This window comes from Dreissena polymorpha, chromosome 2 (genome assembly GCF_020536995.1).
Source record: "Dreissena polymorpha isolate Duluth1 chromosome 2, UMN_Dpol_1.0, whole genome shotgun sequence".
NCBI classification, from domain to species: Eukaryota; Metazoa; Mollusca; class Bivalvia; order Myida; family Dreissenidae; genus Dreissena; species Dreissena polymorpha.
Window position 1 is genome coordinate 88,614,660 of NC_068356.1, and position 23,158 is coordinate 88,637,817.

Sequence of the window (23,158 nt, forward strand, 5' to 3'; positions counted from 1 at the left end):
ATGGAGTTTAAAAGCTTTTTGTTCGAGTCATATGGGTCATATGGGGTCAAAAACTAGGTCACCAGGTCAAATAATAGGAATACCTTGTAAACATTATTGTGGCTACAATTTTCATGATCTTTGGTGAAAATGTTTATCTTAATGATATCAAGGTAAAGTTTAAATATGGGTCATGTGGGGTAAAAAATAGGTCATTAGGTAAAATAATAGAAAACACCTTGTAAACACTTAAGAGGCCACTTCATACATCATGATCTGATGTTAAAATGTTTCTTTTGATTAAATAATGGTCAAGTTTAATTTGGGTCATATTGGGTCAAAAACTAGGTCACTAGGTCCAATGGTAGAACAAGCTTGTAAACGATCACATTTCTATGCCAAAACACTAATTGCAGTGGCAATGCATTTTACAAATGCAGTCTTTTTTTCAAATTAAAATATGGACTCACTGATCTCATTTATGACTTCTCTGTCCCCTGAAAAAATGAGGGTTTTTTTGCTCTTAAATCTAGAGCAGATAACTTAGTTTTTGTTTTGTTGGAGTTAGTTATGTCATTGTTTGATGATTGACACGAGGAGTATTACATTAAAATTGCAGGGCATGTTTTGCTACCACTTACATTTTTTGTGACAATACATTTCAAAATGACTATACAATCTTGATAGGATCAATATTGGCAAAATGTCACAAGACCATTAATCTTTCAATACCAGAAACAATCTTAATCAAAGCGCTGAAGGCACTGAAGTGTTCGCTATTGCATAATCTTAGATGCACTTCAGTTTTCAAAATTATGTTATAGCTTTTTATATCGCAAGTTTGAAATGATCACAACCCATTCAAATTTATGAAGAGTGTGTCTTAAAGCACAGGTCGAGATGTATGTGCACTGTTTATCCTCATATTTATGTTATAGAGATAACTTAGACAAAATAACAACAATATGTCTCTTTTTCACAATTGGTTGCTGCACTGGTAACCATCTTTAGAATTTTGTTTCCTTGCTAAAAAAATAACAAGCCTATAATCATGTACATGTTGTGTTGTGTATCTAATACTGTATCTACTTTCTTTAAATTATTGAGCAACAATTTTGCCAACATAACAGACTTTTAATGCATTAAGCCCTGTTTTCCCTGAAAGCAGCCAATATGTACAGATTTCAATGATAAACTGGCAAATGTCATCGCACAAGCTGTTATAAACACTAGACTGGCCTATATCGTTGAACAAGCTCTTAAACCTTATAAATCCTGTCTGCTACAGTTTAAACAGGCAGTGGTTATCTTTACTAGCTGCAGTTGTCGTCCCTAGCGTACTTAACGCATAACGCTCACACTAAAAATAGACCAGGAAGTTTTTTGTGCTTATAGAAGGGGAATTCTTTTTGATAGTTAAATCAATATTGATAAGTAAACAGATATTTAACCAATGTGAAATACAATAACAGCATTTTATCACGCATTCAAACAGAAAGGTATGTATATTTATTTGTAATTTTAATATTCTTTTCATAATAACTTTAAGTTGTGCATCAGAACTTCTGATTTACCATTCAGTTCTTACTGAACAGCCAGTTTATTTAGTTCTTAATTGCTGATTAAACTTCACACTAAACTACTAGTTAAATTGTTCTAGAACTACCAATTTATTTCTTCTGATTCATTTACTCACCTTTAAATGAACTGCTGAATACCTTTAACTAAACTGCTGTTTCACTTTTACTGAATTTCTGTTTCACATTTACTGCACTGCTGATCATCTTTCAATGAACTGCTGTTTCACTTTTACTGAACTTCTGATTATCTTTTTTTTAAATTACTTATGTTATTTAAAGCCTCTATAATGCTCAAAATCAACGAATAGCCACAATTTCAACGCTAGATGTGGTATGATTACATAGATTTTTGTAGATACAAAATGCTTGTTTTTATTTATTTGTGACACAATTAATTCCATTTTAATTTCCTCGAATATATCTATTCATACAACACACGAACACTAAAATGGCACCATGTTAGTGTTCATGTGTCGTATGAATAGATATCGTTGCGGGAAATTAAAATGGAATTAAATATGCAAAACAATAATAAAAACGAGCATTTTGTATCTACAGATATTTATTTTACCAGATGACTTCTGGCGTTGAAATTTCAGCAATTGCCATTAAGAAGACTGATTTTTAATTGTTTAAATTTATTTTACAAAATATTCTACAAATTTTCGTTGATTTTGAGTAGTAATGGGGCTTTAAGCGCTTTTGAACGCACAACTACAGTACAGCCAAAGCGGCACAAACATAATCCGCGGCTACGCCACGGCCAGATTATTTGTCCGCGGCGGCCGAATCGTGTGTTCACGCGGCGTATGGCCGTGGCACTCGGCATCGATCCGCGCAACGACGCCGAGTCTGTATTAACCACGCGTACTTTCGCGGAGTAAATCCGCCGCATACGTACGCGGCGGATCGAGTGAAAAGATATCCACCTACATGTACATACATGTATGTGTAGCGTAGAATTAATTACGCGCAACTGTTTATGTTTCGTTCGATTATCATTATTAAATTTGTAATCCGAAACACACTTCCGAATTTTAATGCTAACGCGTCCTTTGGCAAATTCTAGCGTCAAATAAACAGTGCTAAAATATCCTTTGTTTCATAAAAAGCGCGCGAAAATTATGCAGACATGTAGAACGTCGTTTGGAAAGTTTGGGTGTATTTTGTGTTGTATAAATACATGAACATCACGTCAGGCGTAAATCGCGTGTTCAGTGGAGAAAAAAAACGCCCCGATGTGTGAAAAGAGCGCTATACAAATCTGGTAAAATAATAATAATATAACAGCTGATTTACTGTACATTTATTTCTGCTGTTTATTTCACTTTTTCTTAACTGCTGATTTACTTTTACTTAACTGCTGATTAAGCTGGTGATAAACTTACGACTAAATGGCTGATTTCTTAGCCGGTGCTAAGGGAAGTGAGAGATCTTGCACTTTCTTTCATGAACCGACTCAATAAAACTAAGTCGGCAATTTTTGACATTGAATTTTTTATTTGGTTGCTCTTGAGGGATCCAAAACTTTCATAAATTGTATCACCGGGCTACCGATTAATTTCTATAAACTGCAGATTTTTACTTCTCACTGACCTTACATAGTTTTCTTAAAATATTTCAGAAACATGGGAACACTGATGGAAGAATTTCTTGGGAAACTGGTTAAAGATATTGCAGTAGATCTTGACAGTGAAGAAATACAAGACATACAATCCGCAGTTGATGATCTCTTGAGAAAGTCATTAGCTGATGTGGAAGATAAATACCCACACTTTAAATCCACAAAGATAGTGCCATGTGGAAGTATGGCTGAAAAACTCGGATCTGGAGATTTACGGGAGATAACACAACAGCTGTCTTAGAGTTTGACTTTCTGGCCATACTACAAAAGTTTCAACCAGGATCTTTCAGATATGTGAATTCTTGTGAAGGGTTTATGGAAGTTGAAGACATATTGGGACAGTTTCCAGAGGAATATACTAATACTTGCGATGAGGCTGGTACAATTGGTAAGATCAGCATTAAACGCTTTTCCTTCAATTATAGGCTATACATGATGAAATCGGTATCAAATCTATGCAGTTGTTATGAATTCGAAACTGAAGAAGACATAATTAAAGGCTGTGAAGTAGTCAGATTTGGAAATGTCAAAAAAACATGTCGATATGATGAGAATTGTGTCAAGTGCAAGGTGAAAAAGAGTACAGGCACCTTGGTGTTTGCTACTGGTGGTAAATACGATCCAATAGAAATGAACTGCACAGTAGCCTTTCTATGGGAAAGGAACACTGAAAAATGTTTTACATCACCATGTGAGTTGTCACGGCAACAGAAGAATATAAATCAGAAATTTATCATCCTCATCGACTTTCTACCAGCAATTGAAGTCACAAAGATCAAACCTGACTTATCCACAGAGTTACATGGCACTGGATCTGACAGTCACAATAGCAGTAAAAGCGGAACTACTACACATGAACATGTTTGTTACCTGGTTCCAAAAGGATGTAAAGGAGACCATAACACGTGCTGGAAAGTATCCAACTGTAAGTTTGAAAGACAACTATTACAATCTACTTCACAGGTACACAGAGATTGTTACATGGCACTTAAATTCATCCTGGACTACATGCTGTCCGATATGAGTAACATGCCTGGAATACCAACAACATACATCCTGAAAACAGCTGTGTTACATCACATCCAATCCTGCTCAATGCCGGACCTGCTGCAATGTGTAATGGACATTATAACGTTTCTGTCTAACACACATGAGAATGCATTCCTTCCCCACCTCCTGTTAAATGACTTCAACCTTCTCGACAGTAAGATTGTGGAAAAGAATTTTAGTCTACATGATGAAAATCAATCATGGACTGGAAATAGAAATTTTGTTCTCGGTAAATGTTGGAAATTCATCCAACAACTTCTAAAAAATCTTGAAACAGTTCTTCCATCAGGGTTTGACTTTGGCATGATACAAACTGCCCTGAAGCTTACGACAGTAATATATGGAGGTGTGTACTTGAGAACCACCTTTAAGGTTCAGTATCTTCCAAATGAAGAAGAACTTATGAACAATATAAGCAAGATAATGAGGGAAGAATTCATTCCTCGTGAAGAGATGGAAAAAGTGGTAAAAGTAAAAGGTGATGACAATAATCAGTGGGAAAAACATCTTTCAAAAAGTCAATACAGCGATGCAACAATGCTGTACTCGAGCATGAGACACAAGATTCCAAAAATGTTGGTAGAAGAATTAGAAAGGAGAACAAAAGAGAAAAAGAAAGAAGAAACTTCAAGTATTATTTATTACAGGAAATAAAATCAAAGAGAAAACTTGTCAAACAAGAGGGCCAAGATGGCCCTAGTTCGCTCACCTGAGAAGAGTGTGTTCATTGAATTTTTACCAAATGTATTGGGCTGTTTGTAAAACATGCATGCCTGCATATGGGCTGTCAGTTGAAATGGCAGCCATTGTGTGAATATGAATATATAAGTCATTGTGACTTTGACTTTTGACCTTGGTCGATTGACTTGTCATCGGGACACCATTTTACAGTGTTGAGTCATTGTTATTTAGACGTTTGACCTAGTGACTTGAACATTATGTTGGTCATCTGCCAGTCATGATCAATGTAACTATGAAGATCATGAATCTAGGCGTAAGCATTGTCAGTAAATATCAAGAAACAATTTTATTGTTTTGAGTCACTGTGCTGTTGATCTTTGATGTAGTAATTTGAAATTCAAAAGGGGTATTTTTATAATCATGATCAATGTACCTATGAAGTCTTTATCCTAGGTGTTTTTGAGTTATCATTTGAAAATCAATTTTTGTATTTTGAATCACTGTGACTGTCACCTTTGACCTAGTGATGAGAAGATCAATAGGGGTCATTGCTGAGTCATGATCAATGTAGCCAACAGTTAGAAATTTACATTCCAAACCTAAATTTGGTACATGTAGCTGTATATTTTAGAACCCTTTATCAGCAGTAGCATATATCCATTGTTATTGTCTTCTTTAAACACAGCCTGTTGACCAGAGCTCACACACTAACAAATTACAGCAAAATGTTATTCCTGATCCCATACATTAACTTCATAAACCATCAATGTGTGTATCCTTCAGCATGACTCATTCCTTCCTCTCTCTTATAATCAATGTTAGGCATCAATGGGTTAATATCAAATTGAGTTGTGTGTGTTTGTTCTTGTGTACTTGTAGATTTTAGAACACATATGAACTGTAGTGTCCAAGTCTGATAACAAAATAATAATTGTATAGTGTTTTCATAGTTGACATGTTAAGATTTTAAATATAAAACAAACAAATGAATTATATTCCATCTTGCATCGTTTCAAGGTCAGCCCACTGTTAGTCTGTCTGGAAATTGTCAATTTAGTGCTTTGTGTTTAATTACAAAAAAAAAAATTTAAACCACAAACATCTTAAAAAAAGATGCAATGATTATAATGCACACATGTCAGATGGATAACAAAGTTATAAGATGTTCAAAACATCTACATGATAAATTCCATTTTTGATTCATTTAATAAGAAAATTCTATCAACTTGACCATTATATTGTTTCATGATCCTAGGCGTAAGCTTTCTTGAGTTATCATCCAAAAACCATTTTACTGTGTCACGTAACCGTGACCTTGACCTAGTGACCTGAAAGTCAATACGGGTCATCTGCCAGTCATGATCAATGTACCTATGAAGTTTCATGATCCTAGGCATAGGCCTTCTTGAAGTTTGAAAGCAATAGTTTTGATACTTTAGAAGTTAAGTTGATCTTAACACAAAATTTAACAAAATATTCAAAGTTACTAAGACAAAAAAGTGCAATAATTCCGTAAAAATGCCAACCAAAGTTATGCATCTTGCCCTGTACAGTCCCCTTACGATAGTTAGCGAGTTTTCCAAGTCTGAAAGCAATAGCTATGATACTTTAGGAGTAAAATGGACCAAAACACAAAACTTAACCAAATGTTCAATTATCTTAGTATAAAAGGGGCCATAATTCTGTCAAAATGCCAGTCAGAGTTAAATTACTTTGCCTGCACAGTCCCCTTGTGATAGTTAGTAAGTGTTGCAAGTATGAAAGCAATAGCTTTGATACTTTAGGAATAAAGTGAACCTAAACACAAAACTTAACATATTTTTTAGTATTAAAGGTTTAGAAAATTACCAACATTTTCTAAGTTAAAAAGGGGCATAACTTGTCCCCATAAGGAAGTATTCCAAGTCTGAATTTATTATCTTTGATAGTATTGAAATTATTGCACTTATTAAAACTGTTAACCCGAAATTCTAACTTTAAAAGACTCTAAACAAAATGCTTACAGAGTTATGCACCTTGACCTACACGACTGTCTTGTTGCCATAAAGAAGTATTCCAAGTTTGAGTTAATTTTCTTTGATAGTGTTTAAGTTATTTGACTTTATAAACAAGAGATGTGTTTTTCAGAAACACAATGCCCCCTAATGCGCCACTTTGGATTGTATTTTTTTACTTTTGACCTTGAAGGATGACCTTGACCTTTCACCACTAAAAATGTGCAACTTCATGGGATACACATGCATGCTAAATATCAATTTGCTATCTTCAGTATTGCAAAAGTTATTGCAACACTTTACTGTAAGGTTAAAGTTTTGAGACAGACAGACGGACTGGTGGGCGGGCGGACAGACGGACCGACAGACAGATCATTCTATCCGGGGCATAAAAACTTTAACCGACGGCGACGCCGGGGCGAGTAGGATAGCTCTCATTTTTTTCGAAAGTTGAGCTAAAAAGGATGACTAAATTAAAAAAAAAAAAAATCAATTTAACAAAATAACATATACTGACATTCACCAGAAAACAATTACATCTTATTGGTTCTTACCTTAAATCTGTTGTACATAAAACAAACAAAGAAGTAAACCATAACGTCTTGATGGAGACACAACAATATGTCATGACAACATCAGACTGGGGCCATTTACCTTCTCCCTTTAATGTTTATCTATATTTTGCAACTGGTGTGAGAATGTTGAAAATGAGTGTTTAACACAGATTTTGATTATGTTCGTTTTTATTTAAATATTTACCAGGGCTGGTGAATGTGGAGCTTTCATGGTAACACTGGTGCCACTTGAGGTCTTCAGATGGTCACGTAGGCTGAAAACAAACAGCAGAATTTGTAGATAAAACTAATTTGTATTTTAAATAAGATGAAAAGGATCAACACAAAGAAACATTTAAATGCATTAAACTTGACAGGCCGATGTACCCTTGATATATAAAAAAATAATTATAGACCAGTATTTTTCAACATATTTATATATAAGAATTTTAATAGAATGTCCTCAAACATTTCTCAGTCTTCTAATGGAAGATTTCGGTAAATGATAGGAAATTTAGGTAGACAAGTATATAGAGAATACTCAATTGATAAGTAATAACATTCATTAAACTAGGCCTTGTAAATAATAGTTATGCTTATAATGAACCCTTTCAATAACCTGGACCCTTCCCTGCTCAGAAGCAAAGTGAAAACGGCTATATGCAACTAGCATAAAACCAGAACAGCCTATGAGTTACTCGAAGTCTGTTATGGTTTTATGCTTTTGTTACACATCAGCACCTTAAGGTGGGAATTGCTCTTTTAACTTTATTAAAGTAAGAAAAGTCTTATATTAAATTTGATTTTCTAAGGGACATAAATCGCTTCAAAGTGCATATCTGACAGGTCAAGGGTTCACCTACCCAAACAACAATTCAAAGTGCATATCTGAGTGGTCAAGGGTTAACCTACCAGGACAATGATTCAAAATGCATATCTGAGTGGTCAAGGGTTAACCTACCAGGACAATGATTCAAAATGCATATCTGAGTGGTCAAGGGTAAACCTACCAGGACAAAGATTCAAAGTGCATATCTGAGAGGTCAAGGGTAAACCTACCAGGACAAAGATTCAAAGTGCATATCTGAGTGGTCAAGGGTAAACCTACCTGGACAAAGATTCAAAGTGCATATCTGAGTGGTCAAGGGTAAACCTACCTGGACAAAGATTCAAAGTGCATATCTGAGTGGTCAAGGGTAAACCTACCTGGACAAAGATTCAAAGTGCATATCTGAGAGGTCAAGGGTAAACCTACCAGGACAATGATTCAAAGTGCATATCTGAGTGGTCAAGGGTAAACCTACCAGGACAAAGATTCAAAGTGCATATCTGAGTGGTCAAGGGTAAACCTACCTGGACAAAGATTCAAAGTGCATATCTGAGTGGTCAAGGGTAAACCTACCAGGACAAAGATTAAAAGTGCATATCTGAGTGGTCAAGGGTAAACCTACCTGGACAAAACATTCAAAGTGCATATCTGAGTGGTCAAAGTGCATATCTGAGTGGTCAAGGGTAAACCTACCAGGACAAAGATTCAAAGTGCATATCTGAGTGGTCAAGGGTAAACCTACCAGGACAAAGATTCAAAGTGCATATCTGAGTGGTCAAGGGTTAACCTACCAGGACAAAGATTCAAAGTGCATATCTGAGAGGTCAAGGGTAAACCTACCAGGACAAAGATTCAAAGTGCATATCTGAGTGGTCAAGGGTAAACCTACCTGGACAAAGATTCAAAGTGCATATCTGAGTGGTCAAGGGTAAACCTACCTGGACAAAGATTCAAAGTGCATATCTGAGTGGTCAAAGTGCATATCTGAGTGGTCAAGGGTAAACCTACCTGGACAAAGATTCAAAGTGCATATCTGAGTGGTCAAAGTGCATATCTGAGTGGTCAAGGGTAAACCTACCTGGACAAAGATTCAAAGTGCATATCTGAGTGGTCAAAGTGCATATCTGAGTGGTCAAGGGTAAACCTACCAGGACAAAGATTCAAAGTGCATATCTGAGTGGTCAAGGGTAAACCTACCAGGACAAAGATTCAAAGTGCATATCTGAGTGGTCAAGGGTAAACCTACCAGGACAATGATTCAAAATGCATATCTGAGTGGTCAAGGGTTAACCTACCAGGACAAAGATTCAAAGTGCATATCTGAGTGGTCAAGGGTAAACCTACCTGGACAAAGATTCAAAGTGCATATCTGAGTGGTCAAGGGTAAACCTACCAGGACAAAGATTCAAAGTGCATATCTGAGTGGTCAAGGGTAAACCTACCAGGACAAAGATTCAAAGTGCATATCTGAGTGGTCAAGGGTTAACCCACCAGGACAAAGATTAAAAGTGCATATCTGAGTGGTCAAGGGTTAACCTACCAGGACAAAGATTCAAAGTGCATATCTGAGAGGTCAAGGGTAAACCTACCTGAACAAAACATTCAAAGTGCATATCTGAGTGGTCAAAGTGCATATCTGAGTGGTCAAGGGTAAACCTACCACGACAAAGATTCAAAGTGCATATCTGAGTGGTCAAGGGTAAACCTACCAGGACAAAGATTCAAAGTGCATATCTGAGTGGTCAAGGGTAAACCTACCAGGACAAAGATTCAAAATGCATATCTGAGTGGTCAAGGGTTAACCTACCAGGACAAAGATTTAAAGTGCATATCTGAGTAGTCAAGGGTTAACATACCCAAACAACGATTCAAAGAGCATATCTGAGAGGACCAGGGGAAATCTACCCAGACAACGATTCAAAGTTAATATTTGAGAGGTCAAGGGTTAACCTACCCTGACAACGATTTCACAAGCATTCCTGATCTGGCCTGTATATAGTCCTTAAGGAAGTCGGTGCTGTTGCCATTGGTGATGAGCCATCGACTGATGTCAGAGAGGTCCTCGATCACCTTCTCTGGCAGGTGCTCCATCTGAACCTCTGCCTCAGTGGCTGTGGTATCTGGGGTAGTTTAAACCTACTGAGTCTTGTTCTGAGAAAACTGGGCATAATGCATGTGCGTAAAGTGTCGTCCCAGATTAGCCTGTGCAGACTGCACAGGCTAATCTGGGACGACACATTACGCACATGCATTACAGTACGCCCAGTATTCTCATAACGTGACTCTACTTATTTTAGCTTGATTGCATTTAAAGTACTTACTACTTATTTGAAATGCTCTCGAGTCCATTTCCTGGGCCTAGAACCAGTACTTGGTGTCTATGGGGGAGACCTAAAGAACCCTCCCACAGTGAGGATCAAACCCGTAACATCCCGGTCGCTTGGTGAACACCAAAACCATTACATCACGGCAACCTGATCTGGGGTAGGAGTTTAAAAGGTGAAAGGTTGCGTTTATAGCCTGATAATGATGCTGATAAATCTTGAAGTGAACCACCCCATTTACTGGTGTAAAAGAGGTCTGTTGACACTAGGTGCAGTAAGCAGCCACTGCACATTTGCATGTTTTCCTAACAGGTTCCCATTAATACACCTAGGTGGAATGGAGCGAGCATAGAATTTTTTTGCTCACAAAAATCCAGTGGTCAGAGCGGAATTTCATCCAGTGACCTTCCAATGCCTAGACCAGCATCTTAACATTTAACCAATTTCTCCACAGTGTAGGAGTATACAGCCTGTTTTAATACTTTGAGGCTTTTGTTCATGCGTAGAGCCTGTTTTCATTCTTAGAAGCTCTTTGGGTGCCTTTTAGATGCTATTTGAATGGGTAGAGGCTAGAAGATGATACGCTTGAACCCAGTCAAATCTCTGTGTGAAGGTTAAGAGGCTTTTAAGAGGTTATTTGAAGTTCAAACGGGTTTTTTTCCTGAGAATTACAGTATGAATACATGTCAGGTCTTTTTTGCCTCTGAAGTAAACATGCTCCTATTTTGATGCACGAGTTTTTTTCCAGAGCATTTTCTTGGCAGAAAAATATACAAGACCTTATTCCAAGGCCCATAACATTGCCAAAACCCAATGAAGTGGAACAAAACTCCCAATTTATCTAAAAGTTTTGTGGGTAGAGTCACACACCACCAATCAGCTAAATATCTGAAAGCGTTTCTTAAAAGAAACTGGAAAATGAAATGCCGGACAGACTTACAACGGACAGACAGAGCGACTGCTATATGCCACGTTACCGGGAGCATAACAATCACAAACTAAGACAAGTTCTAGGTAAAACATCATGGTTTTTAAGTTTTTTTGAAGGGAAGAAACATAATAACAGCCTCTTATATTGACAGAAAAAAAATCCCTGCTTGTACTTTATTTGGATGTTAAAATTATTTTAATCTTGAGAAACAATTTAAACTGTGGATACCATTAAAAAATATATTAATTATAACGTATAGTTCATATATCTCTTCTTAATACAAAGAATAGTGAGTATATTTAAAAAGAAAATAAAAACAATGGAAATATGCAAAAAATAATAAAGCCTTAGCACAAAGACTCAAATCAATATGATGACAACAATGTAAAGGACAACACTCTTTAAAGACATTAAATAAAACAAGAGCTGTCAGAGGACAGCGCTCTAGACTATTCGAGTGCATGACAGTATAACGTAAGCCATCATGGGGAAATTGTTAATATTCAATAAGGTCAAGGTAATATAGTGATATGCTAAGTGGAAGAGGACCATAATTGAAACATATTGATTGCTTATGTTTTAAAGAAGTTGTACTTTTTAGAGGATTCTGAGTTCAGGTATATTTTCCACAATATATTTAAAATTTGTAAAGACATAAAACAAACTAATAAGATCTTATTTCAAGTTTGATAGCAATAGCTTGGGTGGGATGGTTGGACGGTCCTTCAAAAATAAAATAAATATTTGTGTTTTTTATCATGTTTCAAAGAAAAAAAAAATTGGGGCGGGGAGTGGGTTGGGGATGGAGAAGGGGGTATAATGTGGGGGTGTGGTCATCTATTAGATGATCTTTAAAAAAAAATGAAAAAAAGTGGGGGGGATTCTGGGTGAGCGGGTCATGGGGGATGGTTTGGATGGAGTCCATTTTATGTCAGGTAAGTGTTGTTTTGTCAAAGTATGAATCAAATCTGATCACAAACAAGGGCTGTTTGTAAAACATGCATGCCCCCCATATGGGCTGTCCATTGTAGTGGCAGCCATTGTGTGAGTACGATTTTTGTCACTGTGACCTTGACCTTTGACCTAGTGACCTGAAAATCAATAGGGGTCATCTGCGAGTCACGATCAATGTACCTATGAAGTGTCATGATCCTAGGCAAAAGCATTCTTGAGTTATCATCCGAAAATCATTTTACTATTTCGGGTCACCGTGACCTTGACCTTTGACCTTGTGACCTCAAAATCAATAGGGGTCATCTGCGAGTCATGATCAATCTATCTTAAAAGTTTCATGATCCTAGGCGTATGCGTTCTTGAGTTATCATCCGAAAACCATTTTACTATTTCGGGTCACCGTGACCTTGACCTTTGACCTAGTGACCTCAAAAACAATAGGGGTCATCTGCAAGTCATGATCAATCTACCCATGAAGTTTCATGATCCTAGGCGTATGCGTTCTTGAGTTATCATCCGGAAACCATTTTACTATTTCGGGTCACCATGACCTTCCTTTGACCTAGTGACCTCAAAATTGATAGGGGTCATCTGCGAGTCATGATCAATCTACCCATGAAGTTTCATGATCCTAGGCGTATGCGTTCCTGAGTTATCATCCGGAAACCATTTTACTATTTCGGGTCACCGTGACCTTGACCTTTGACCTAGTGACCTCAAAATTGATAGGGGTCATCTGCGAGTCATGATCAATCTACCTATGAAGTTTCATGATCCTAGGCGTATGCGTTCTTGAGTTATCATCCGGAAACCATTTTACTATTTCGGGTCACCGTGACCTTGACCTTTGACCTAGTGACCTCAAAATCAATAGGGGTCATCTGCGAGTCATGATCAATCTACCCATGAAGTTTCATGATCCTAAGCGTATGCGTTCTTGAGTTATCATCCGGAAACCATTTTACTATTTCGGGTCACCGTGACCTTGACCTTTGACCCAGTGACCTCAAAATCAATAGGGGTCATCTGCGAGTCATGATCAATGTACCTATGAAGTTTCATGATCCTAGCCCCAAGCGTTCTTGAGTTATCATCTGGAAACCACCTGGTGGAAGGACCGACATACCGACCGACCGACCGACCGACATGAGCAAAGCAATATACCTCCTCTTCTTCGAAGGGGGGCATAATAAAGAAGTTATGGCAATTTAAGCAACATTTATTTATTTGACATTGAGAGTCAAGGTCATTCAAAGGTCAAGGTCAAATTCAGCTTGCCAGGCACAGTACCCTCATGATAGTAAGAAAGAATTTGAAGTTTGAAAGTAATAGCCTTGATACTTTAGAAGTAAAGTGGATCTTAACACAAAATTTAACAAAATATTCAAAGTTACTAAGACAAAAAAGGTCCGTAATTCCATTAAAATGCCAACCAGAGTTATGCAACTTGCCCTGTACAGTCCCCTTACAATAGCTAGCGAGTTTTTCAAGTCTGAAACCAAAAGCTATCATACTTTAGGAGTAAAATGGACCAAAACACAAAACTTAAAAAAATGTTAAATTATCTAAGTATATAAGGGGCTATAATTCTGTCAAAATGCCAGTCAGAGTTACATAACTTTGCCTGCACAGTCCCCTTATGATAGTTTGTAAGTGCTGCAAGTATAAAAGCGATAGCTTTGATACTATAGGAATAAAGTGAACCTGATACTTTAGAAATAAAGTGAACCTAAACACAAAACTTATTTACAATTTTCTAAGTATAAAAAGGGAACATAATTCTTACAAAATGCTTGATACAATTGTCTGCTCTTGTTTATAGATTGGGGTCATGTTGGTAAAGAAGTATGCAAAATATAAAAGCAATATGACAAGGTACATAGAAAATATTTGAGGTGGTACGCAAACTTTAACATAGATTCATCAATAATATGCATATTCTAAGTGGAAAAAGGACCATAATTCTTACAAAATGCTTGTTACAGTTGTCTGCTCCTGTTTATAGATTAGGGTGATGTTGGTAAAGAAGTGTGCAAAATACAAAACAAGGGCTGTTTGTAAAACATGCATGCCCCCCATATGGGCTGTCCGTTGTAGTGGCAGCCATTGTGTGGATATGCTTTTTGTCACTGTGACCTTGACCTTTGACCTAGTGACCTGAAAATCAATAGGGGTCATCTGCGAGTCATGATCAATGTACCTATAAAGTGTCATGCTCCTAGACAAAAGCGTTCTTGAGTTATCATCCGGAAACAATTTTACTGTTCGGGTCACCATGACCTTGACCTTTGACCTAGTGACCTGAAAATCAATATGGGCCATATGCGCATCATGATCAATGTACCTATGAAGTTTCATGATCCAAGGCGTAAGCATTCTTGAGTTATCATCCGGAAACCATTTAACTATTTCGGGTCACCGTGACATTGACCTTTGAGCTAGTGACCTCAAAATCAATAGGGGTCATCTGCGAGTCATGATCAATCTACCCATGAAGTTTCATGATCCTAGGCAAAAGCGTTCTTGAGTTATCATCCAGAAACCATTTTACTATTTCGGGTCACCTTGACCTTTGACATAGTGACCTGAAAATCAATAGGGGTCATCTGCGAGTCATGATCAATCTACATATAAAGTTTCATGATCCTAGGAGTATGCCTTCTTGAGTTATCATCCCAAAATCATTTTACTATTTCAGGTCACAGTGACCTTGACCTAGAGACCTGAAAATCAATAGAGGTCATCTGCTAGTCATGGTCAATCTACCTATCAAGTTTAATGATCCTAGGCATAAGCGTTCGTGAGTTATCATCGGGAAACCATTTTACTATTTCGGGTCACTGTGACCTTGACCTTTGACCTATTGACCTGAAAATCAATAGGGGTCATCTGCGAGTTATAATCAATCTACCTATCAAGTTTCATGATCCTAGGCATAAGCGTTCTTGAGTTATCATCCGGAAACCATTTTACTATTTCGGGTCACCTAGACCTTGACCCTTGACCTAGTGACCTAAAAATCAATAGGGGTCATCTACGAGTCATGATCAATTTACCTATGAAGTTTCATGATCCTAGGCCTAAGCGTTCTTGAGTTATCATCCGGAAACCATCTGGTGGGCGTACATACAGACAGACATGAGCAAAACAATATACTCCCTCTTCTTCCAATGGGGGCATAAATATGTCAAGAGACACAGGAAATATTTTGGGTGGTACACAAACTTTAACATTCTTGCAACGCTAACAGGAACACGGACGCCAGGGTGAGTAGGATAGCTCTACTATTATGTATTTTATATATAATAGTCGAGCTAAAAAGATCTTTTAACCAAAAGGACAAGTTGTTTTCACGTACCATCATCTACACCAACACAGTCAATGATAACGACTGCAGGAACTGGTCGCCCATGGCGGGCAAGGAGGGTTTGAAACTCGATCTGCAGGGCATCCTTGCCTTGCTCAAACACTCCAGCCTGCAGAGTAAAGTCTTGCAAAAGCTTTCCTTAAAATTTGCATGAAAGTATTGCACATTTTTTTTTGGGATAAAATTGTACCAATAGTTTTCTTATAATTTTCATGAAATTGTAATAATTTTCACATAATTTTCATGAAAGTGTCACAATAGTTTTCTTATTTTAATGAAGAAATCATTGCTTATTGAATATGTTATATTTGACATCAAAAAAGCGTTTTTTCAAAATACAAAGGGCCATAACTCCTTTATTAACAGATGGTGTACAATGCCATTTGGCGTGCATCATCCTCTTATCCATATGTATACTCATACCAAGTTTCAATGAAATCCGCCAAAGCACTTCCAAGATATGGCTTCGGACACAAAAAAAGCGTTTTTTCGAGATAAAAAGGGCCATAATTCCGTAATTAACAGACAGGGTACAATGCCATTTGGCGTGCATCATCCTCTTATCCATAGGTATACTCATACCAAGTTTCAATGAAATCTGATAAAGCACTACCAAGATATGGCTCCAGACACAAAAGTGCCGGACGGACAGACGGAAGAACGGACAGAAGAACGGACGGAAGAACAGAAAGACGGACGAACAACGCCAAAACAATATCCCTCCGCCTATGGCAGAGGATAATAAAAGTACTACAATTGCCCAAACGTTGCAATTGTTCTGTAGATACAGGTAGAGTTTCCACCTACCAACAGGAAGGTACAAGATTTGATCCAAATTTGAACAGCATTCTTAATATCTTTTTTAACACCCAATAATATCAATACCATCTCTCATAACGACTTATACCAGAATCAGTCAAACTGGCAGGAAATTGTATGTCTTTTTTCATCAAATAGATAATTGTATCACATTCAGCAAAAACTGCAAAAATTAATTATTAATTCTAATTAGTTTCTACAAAATAGTCTTTTTTTAATGTTCAAATCAGGAAAATAGGTAATATATAAAATGCAGTTGGAAAGAAACTTTAAAGCATATCATGATAATACAGAGGAAATTTTAACTCAATGGGTATGACTGTTCAGAATTAGCTGATCACAAATATGTAATATTCATCTTATCAGGAAAAACCCATTTGACTAATTTGTTGGTTAATGCCTGTTTAATCACCATTTTAGGCAGTGACATTTACTTTTTGAAAAACAAAAAAATAAATGTAGACAAATATTTTGCTAACTGCATGTTGTGAAATTTATAATATTAATTTCCTGTTCATTCGAGTTCTACTTGTTGAAAATACTTGCTTGAAATATTATTTATTTAAAAAAGAGTCTCACTGGTCAGAAAATACATGTAATAATTTTTTTTCATCTCTCATGTAGTACAAGAGCTTTTTGGATAGTCCTTTCAAAACTAGCAGAAGAGTGAAATTTGTGTTCTTTGTTGGACTTTTTGCATAAATACTTTTAAGATATGGAAAATCAAATCTGAATCCCATATCACCTGTGTAATTGGATAAAACACAAAACATAAGGATAAGAACATTCCTGCTGAGATGAAAAGCTTATCATATTACACTGACCACGTCTCTTAGTTCCACTGTGTTCTGATTGTGTTTCTTGAAGTAGACGAGGGCTTCTAGCACCTTGTCCATCTGCTGTAGGTATCTGTCCAGGCCGTGGAGTTCTGGCCTGAAATGAAACAAAAACTGCAGTCAAAATATGAACCACCTTCTGGGAAACAGGGTTTTATGCATATAAGTACTAAAGTAGTGTACAGATTAGCCTGTGCAGGGGTTTTCCTCGCTTCATTGGAAAAGGCCCTAACCTATGGACTTTGGGAAGAAATTGCTCATTTTGGGAAAAATTCTTGCTAAAATTACTGCTTTAGGAAATGAAAAAGCTAGTGTTAGTTAGGATTTTTGGTAAAACTGCATGATTTTAAAGAAATTTTCAATTGGGCAGCGGCCTTTAATAGGCCTCTGTTATAAAAGGCTGAAAACCCCTGCTGTGCATTCCGCTAATGTGATTGGCTGATAGTTACAAATAAGCACATCTGGATGACGACAAATATACCGTAATTTGCTACAATGTCTCCTTTATAAACCACTGTATAAACCCCCATAAAATAACCAGAATTACACAAACTTGACAGACATTGTAGGATTAATTTGGCTACAGAAACTGTTTAGAAAGGATTCGTGAATTTACTAACGTCAAAACTTGACTTCAATAAGGACCTTGAGATTTCAAAATGTACTATCTATCTGATGCAAAATATAAACATTTGGTCTTGGAAAACTGGGCTTTATGCATGTGTGTAAAGGTATGTCCAAGATTGGCTTGTGCAATCCAAATAGACTAATCAGGGATTCCATTTCTGTCTATTCAGGATTTTTGTTTAGAAGGGACTTCCCTTTAAAAGAAAAATTCCATAAAAAGTCATCTCTGATTAGCCTGTGCATTAAAGCCGCAGACTTAATGCATATCCATTAAGCCCAGTTTTCCTGGCACTGAAACTCATTTATACCCGTCTTTGATCATCATATCTGCCTCCTGTGCGATGTGGTAGTAGCCCAGTACATGGTCCAGTGTGGTCATCGTCTTTTCAATATCTGGGCAGTGTTAAGACCAACAATCCGATGGGAAATAAGTACATGTAGAACTACATGTAAATACATGTATTTTCAGAAAAAAATTACCATTTAAAGTGGTCAAACAGTGTATCTAAACTTTCTAAAGCTCAACAGCTTTGCAGGTATCCTCCAGCCAATCCCAATTGTCGCTTCATGCAAATGTTTTAGAAAATACAATATTTCAAAATATTTTATGAAGCATTATTTTAATTACTGCGCAAATAAACAATGAACTTAAAAAAATATCAAGTTAAGTTTCTTTTTCCCTGTTTTTCTGATATTGTCATAAAACCCACTTTTCGGAAATGAACAAAAATGAAAAAGCTGCAAAAACTTTGATTAAATAATATTAAAATGCTGTTTATAATAATTATGTTTTCTGTAGACACTGATAAGCAAGGATACTTTCTTGGCGCCTTCTCAGGTTCTCAGTTTCATTGTACACTGGAACGATGGTCTGCTCAAGTTTACGCAGTCTGGTTTCAAAACTGGTCAGGATTCCCAGCATATTCTCAGTATTGTTGTTGCTTTTCTTCAAGGAGTCTTTCAGAAGTGTGAGGTTACTCATTTCCTGAAAATGAACTCATACATGTACAGTTTACAGGTCTATGCATAACAAGTCAATGAACACTATTAATTACATCATCGTCATACAAACAAACATAGATATCTGTTTTATTATGAGTTCTTTGTGTTAGTGCGTGAATTAAGGTAAAAAATGCTGATAAAAAAATGAGACCCTTGTCAACTCTCAGCAAAAGGGCAGATCCAGGTATGGTACTGACATATTGATAGCGTTTGCCGCAGGTTTATTAATCCCCCTCTGGAAGCATTCTCAATAACTTCTGAATAAGTGTTTCAATTCGATGCAAAGAAGCTCGTGTAAATAATTACTGTAATGTATCCGTTCTGCCACTTCTGGCTCCTACAATCAATGATTTATCCTAAAAATTTTATCTCGATATCGATAGGTTATAGTACCTTTTCTAGCTTCGAATTGATTTCAAACTTAAGGTGTGAAATATCTTCCATGTTTGAAATATCAACCATCATCATAGATCTGAAAAAGGGTAATTTGTTGTTAACACTTTGGTTTATATTCGCCTACATTTCTTTCACTTCCGGTAATGTAGTCGTAAAACCATGTCTTTATGTATGTCATTTGTATCATTGATTTTATACAACCATTATAAAACTACAGTATGTATTTAATTGTTTTCTATATAAATAAATTAAAATATGGTTAAAACTATTTAATTATCCAAAACTTCAATGATCACAAATGCCGTAATTCTGCATTCCACTTTACGACAAAATAAAAATGTGAAATGTGCAATTTATTTTGTTTACAAACATCTTTTTTTCAAAAATAACCGGGTACTCAAATAACTCAAATAATCTGTTAGGACGCTGCACGTTCCTGCGTGGGTTGCATTATTCTACATATAAGTCTTCATCATACAATCTAAACGATGGGTCGACGTTCCATTAACACCACTAAAAGTGGGAAATACATGAATCCCACAGACCAAGCTAGTAAGTGCGATTATAAGTAATTATCAGTATAATTTGTTGTTAGACATAAATCAATTTGATTACATTTTAATTATTTATTATAAAGCACGTATCACTTACTTATGGCATTAACAGCTGTTAGTCAATATTAATTGCCGCCTTAGAGTCTTTTGATGATTTTTGCTTTGGCAGACTCTTGGCATCAATAGTCCACTCTATCTTTTTAATAGCGAGAGTTTTCCTTCTTTGTCTATATTGATGCGCAAGGCATTTGGTGCGCAACATTCAAGCCCCGATATCAGACAGTTAATATCAATGGATTGCAATAATATAATTAATGACTCTTTCCATTTTGCACGCCTGACCAATTTAAATCAACACACTACTCACATTTTCCATTCCAATCGCTGTGCCCGCTGTATATCGCAGGTAGATTTTAATCGATATCGCAGACTATTACACCGTAATGCCTTCTTCTGATTGGTTGATATTTAAATATTTCATAACATGGCGAGAGGTCAGTGATTGTATTGCGATTTAAGCAGAAGTTAAACTGAAGCAAATTATGCCTTTTAACTTCAATTCGACACTATTTGAGGTAAAAATCGACTTCTTAACTAAAACTTTATGAGTTGGTAATGTTATTTTGCAATTTTAAGCATATTGATATAATAGTATTGTATTTATTTTTCGTTATGGTTTTTACAGACCGGAGTTTCAGCGTTCAGATTTATTCTGAACGCGAATTATTTCAGCTATAACAGCTGTATGCTTAATAATATAGACCTGTCTCTTTGCAGCCAGTGAGCAATGCTAAGCCTAATCTTCAAAGCAATCAGGGCTGTGATTTCTCTTCCTTTCAGCTGATTTCTTCCCTTTCAATATAAAACTAATGTTATAAAAGGTTTTTAACTTGGCTGGATCTATATACAAGTTAAGAGTTGATAAGAAACTGCATTAGAGGCAAATTCTCATGCCAATAAAATGTAAACTAAAAATATCACAACTAGACAAAATAGTTAACTGCCCAGTACTCAATGTTTGTTTATCTCTCAAGTCATGTTTAAATCCATTAGTTTTAAAGGACTAAGGCTTTTTTTTCAGGGAAGGAAGCAAGAAAAAGAGAATTGAAAAAGGTGAGCATTTATTCTCAATCATTAGTTAAATTAGGCTCGATTGGTCATTGTCGGCTCGGTACTACTTACATGTACCCCGGGTACACTTAAGTATACTTACATGTACCCCGGGTACGGTAAATATACTTACACGCAGAGCTCCAGATAATTTTTTCAGCTGAGGGGTATTTCACTCATGAAATTTTTGATTGATGAGTAAAAATCAAAATCCGATAATTCTAAGGAGTATTTATGCTCGAAGGATAAGAATTAATAATAAATTGTACATGTAGTGTTAACTCACTATAACAAGCAGTCTTGTACACATAAAGCAATCACATTTGTTTTATTTAACAGTTGTTCTGTTTTGTCTTGCCCTTGGCTTATAAGCAGCCATAAATCTCTTTTTCCGTCTTGATTTGGAAAGCCACTGTTTAGCACACATTGTACCACGATCAAAATCTTCAAAGCTTGGCCCACAAAACTTGTTAATTATATGTGTTTTTCGACTTAAAAAGTGCTTGAAAGAAAAGGTGTTTCCATAGTGCCACACAAGAGATGAACTGATTGCAAAAATTAAATGCTTGCAGTTCATCATAAGCGTAAATTGATTCTCAACAAAGCAGCGGAGAGCCCGTTGTGTCAACATCTGCCTTTAGCGTGGGCCAGAATGAAATGATACCGTTCTGACTGAGGAGTAAATTATGTCGGGAACCACATTCTATACATAGATGGTCACAAAACTACGTTTTTACCGATGTGCACACAATGACGGGAACCAATCATGTTTACATGAATTAATATGCAGTATAAACAACTAATACACATTGATATTGCACACGATGCATAATCCGAATTTAGCCAGGAGTTTTTCTACTCAACACAATTTTAAGTCATGCGTTTTTTCTATTTTCTCGTGCGTATTTTACGCACATACGCATCTTATCTGGCCCTCTGCTTACACGTACCCAGTCGAAATAAGACTGTACCCAAGTTGTATTCCCGCCCAAACCCGATGTCGTAAAACGCGCTACCGATTACCTTAAACGGTATTGTTTATCTTAGACAAACTTCTCTTTAAAAAAATGCATCAACATGCTCTTTGAGTACGAGTTTCAATCATATAGAGGCCATTTAACAGACATTCGACATAATGTGAACATAATTAATTTTAAAAAAGAGCCGAAACGACCGATTTAGCGTGAAACATTTTCCCCGGGTACGTATAAGTATATTTACCGTACCCGGGGTAAATATAAGTATACGTAAGAGTACCAGGGTACATGTAAGTAGTACCCGAGCCGACAATGACCAATCAAGCTTAAATTAGGCGTCTCATCTGTTTGTGCCAATGCATACAGTATTACAGGGGCGTCGGAGCTGGGGCGGCAGGATCGGTGGCCGCCGCCCCAATATTTTCAGGAAAAATGAAATTACTGCAAAGACCTTTTTACATTTTTTTTCATTTCAATGCCCGTATATTTGAAAATATCTTTACCACAAAGCAAGGGTATCACGCTTTCGCAGTTATGACACTTGTATTCAGGGGTTTTTCTGCCTATTTTGGGAAAAGGAGTCAGACCAAATTGGGAATTTTTTAACGACAAAATTGTCCATTTTGGGAACTTTTGCTTTGATGAAACGGCTCATTTTGGGAAAACATTGTGAATTTATCATGCTTAAATAAGTCAGTGGTTTAACAAATAAATTTGTTTTTATTTGTTGTTTTGTCTTCTTTATATAAACACATGCAATATTGGGCATGATCAATGTTTATTCAAGTACTGCAATTTTGTTTTTCAGTTACAGTTATACTCTGAGATAAGAACTGTACAGTCAAAAACTTATAGCAGATATTTTTTACCAAAACAAACAATGGTTAGTCACACAAGGTACAGCATAATTTTTCTCTGCTTTCTGTTTTTGAAAGCATCACACAGCTCCTCCAATGTTTTGTCATTCAGA

The 23,158-nt window shown here is 36.5% G+C and overlaps 3 protein-coding genes across 20 annotated transcripts in view; 2 read left to right on the forward strand and 1 right to left on the reverse strand.

The window, feature by feature from the left end:
• Positions 1 to 19,688, reverse strand: part of LOC127867975 (exocyst complex component 7-like) — a 166,145-nt gene extending 146,457 nt beyond the window's left edge. For 6 of the 17 annotated variants that reach the window (XM_052409519.1, XM_052409518.1, XM_052409516.1 and 3 more), the window contains exons 1-7: positions 19,545 to 19,610; positions 18,969 to 19,134; positions 18,458 to 18,542; positions 17,511 to 17,619; positions 15,859 to 15,976; positions 10,246 to 10,411; positions 7,668 to 7,737 (exon numbers count right to left, since the gene is read on the reverse strand). In XM_052409519.1, coding sequence (XP_052265479.1) covers positions 7,668 to 7,737; positions 10,246 to 10,411; positions 15,859 to 15,976; positions 17,511 to 17,619; positions 18,458 to 18,542; positions 18,969 to 19,134; positions 19,545 to 19,595 — 765 coding nt within the window. In that variant the 5' untranslated portion in view covers positions 19,596 to 19,610. Of the gene's footprint in view, positions 1 to 7,667; positions 7,738 to 10,245; positions 10,412 to 15,858; positions 15,977 to 17,510; positions 17,620 to 18,457; positions 18,543 to 18,968; positions 19,135 to 19,544 lie in introns of all 17 variants that reach the window. The other 11 variants (XR_008043830.1, XR_008043831.1, XR_008043829.1 and 8 more) reach the window with 6 other exon arrangements.
• LOC127867979 (uncharacterized) lies at positions 1,348 to 5,904 on the forward strand. Its single transcript, XM_052409527.1, has 2 exons — positions 1,348 to 1,478; positions 3,184 to 5,904. Exon 2 carries the CDS (start codon positions 3,499 to 3,501, stop codon positions 4,885 to 4,887), a length of 1,389 nt encoding a protein of 462 aa, XP_052265487.1. The 5' UTR covers positions 1,348 to 1,478; positions 3,184 to 3,498; the 3' UTR covers positions 4,888 to 5,904.
• Positions 19,689 to 19,872: 184 nt separating the features above from the next.
• The window catches only part of LOC127867977 (WW domain-binding protein 11-like), a 43,415-nt gene continuing 40,129 nt past the window's right edge, over positions 19,873 to 23,158 (forward strand). For both annotated transcript variants that reach the window (XM_052409523.1, XM_052409524.1), the window contains exons 1-2: positions 19,873 to 20,099; positions 21,183 to 21,214. In XM_052409523.1, the coding sequence (XP_052265483.1) occupies positions 20,036 to 20,099; positions 21,183 to 21,214 (96 nt within the window). In that variant the 5' untranslated portion in view covers positions 19,873 to 20,035. The remainder of the gene's footprint in view (positions 20,100 to 21,182; positions 21,215 to 23,158) is intronic.

What these genes read in the sequence shown, in the direction of transcription:
- LOC127867979 (XM_052409527.1), top strand. Translation starts at nt 3,499, where the DNA reads ATGGAAGTTGAAGACATATTGGGACAGTTTCCAGAGGAATATACTAAT.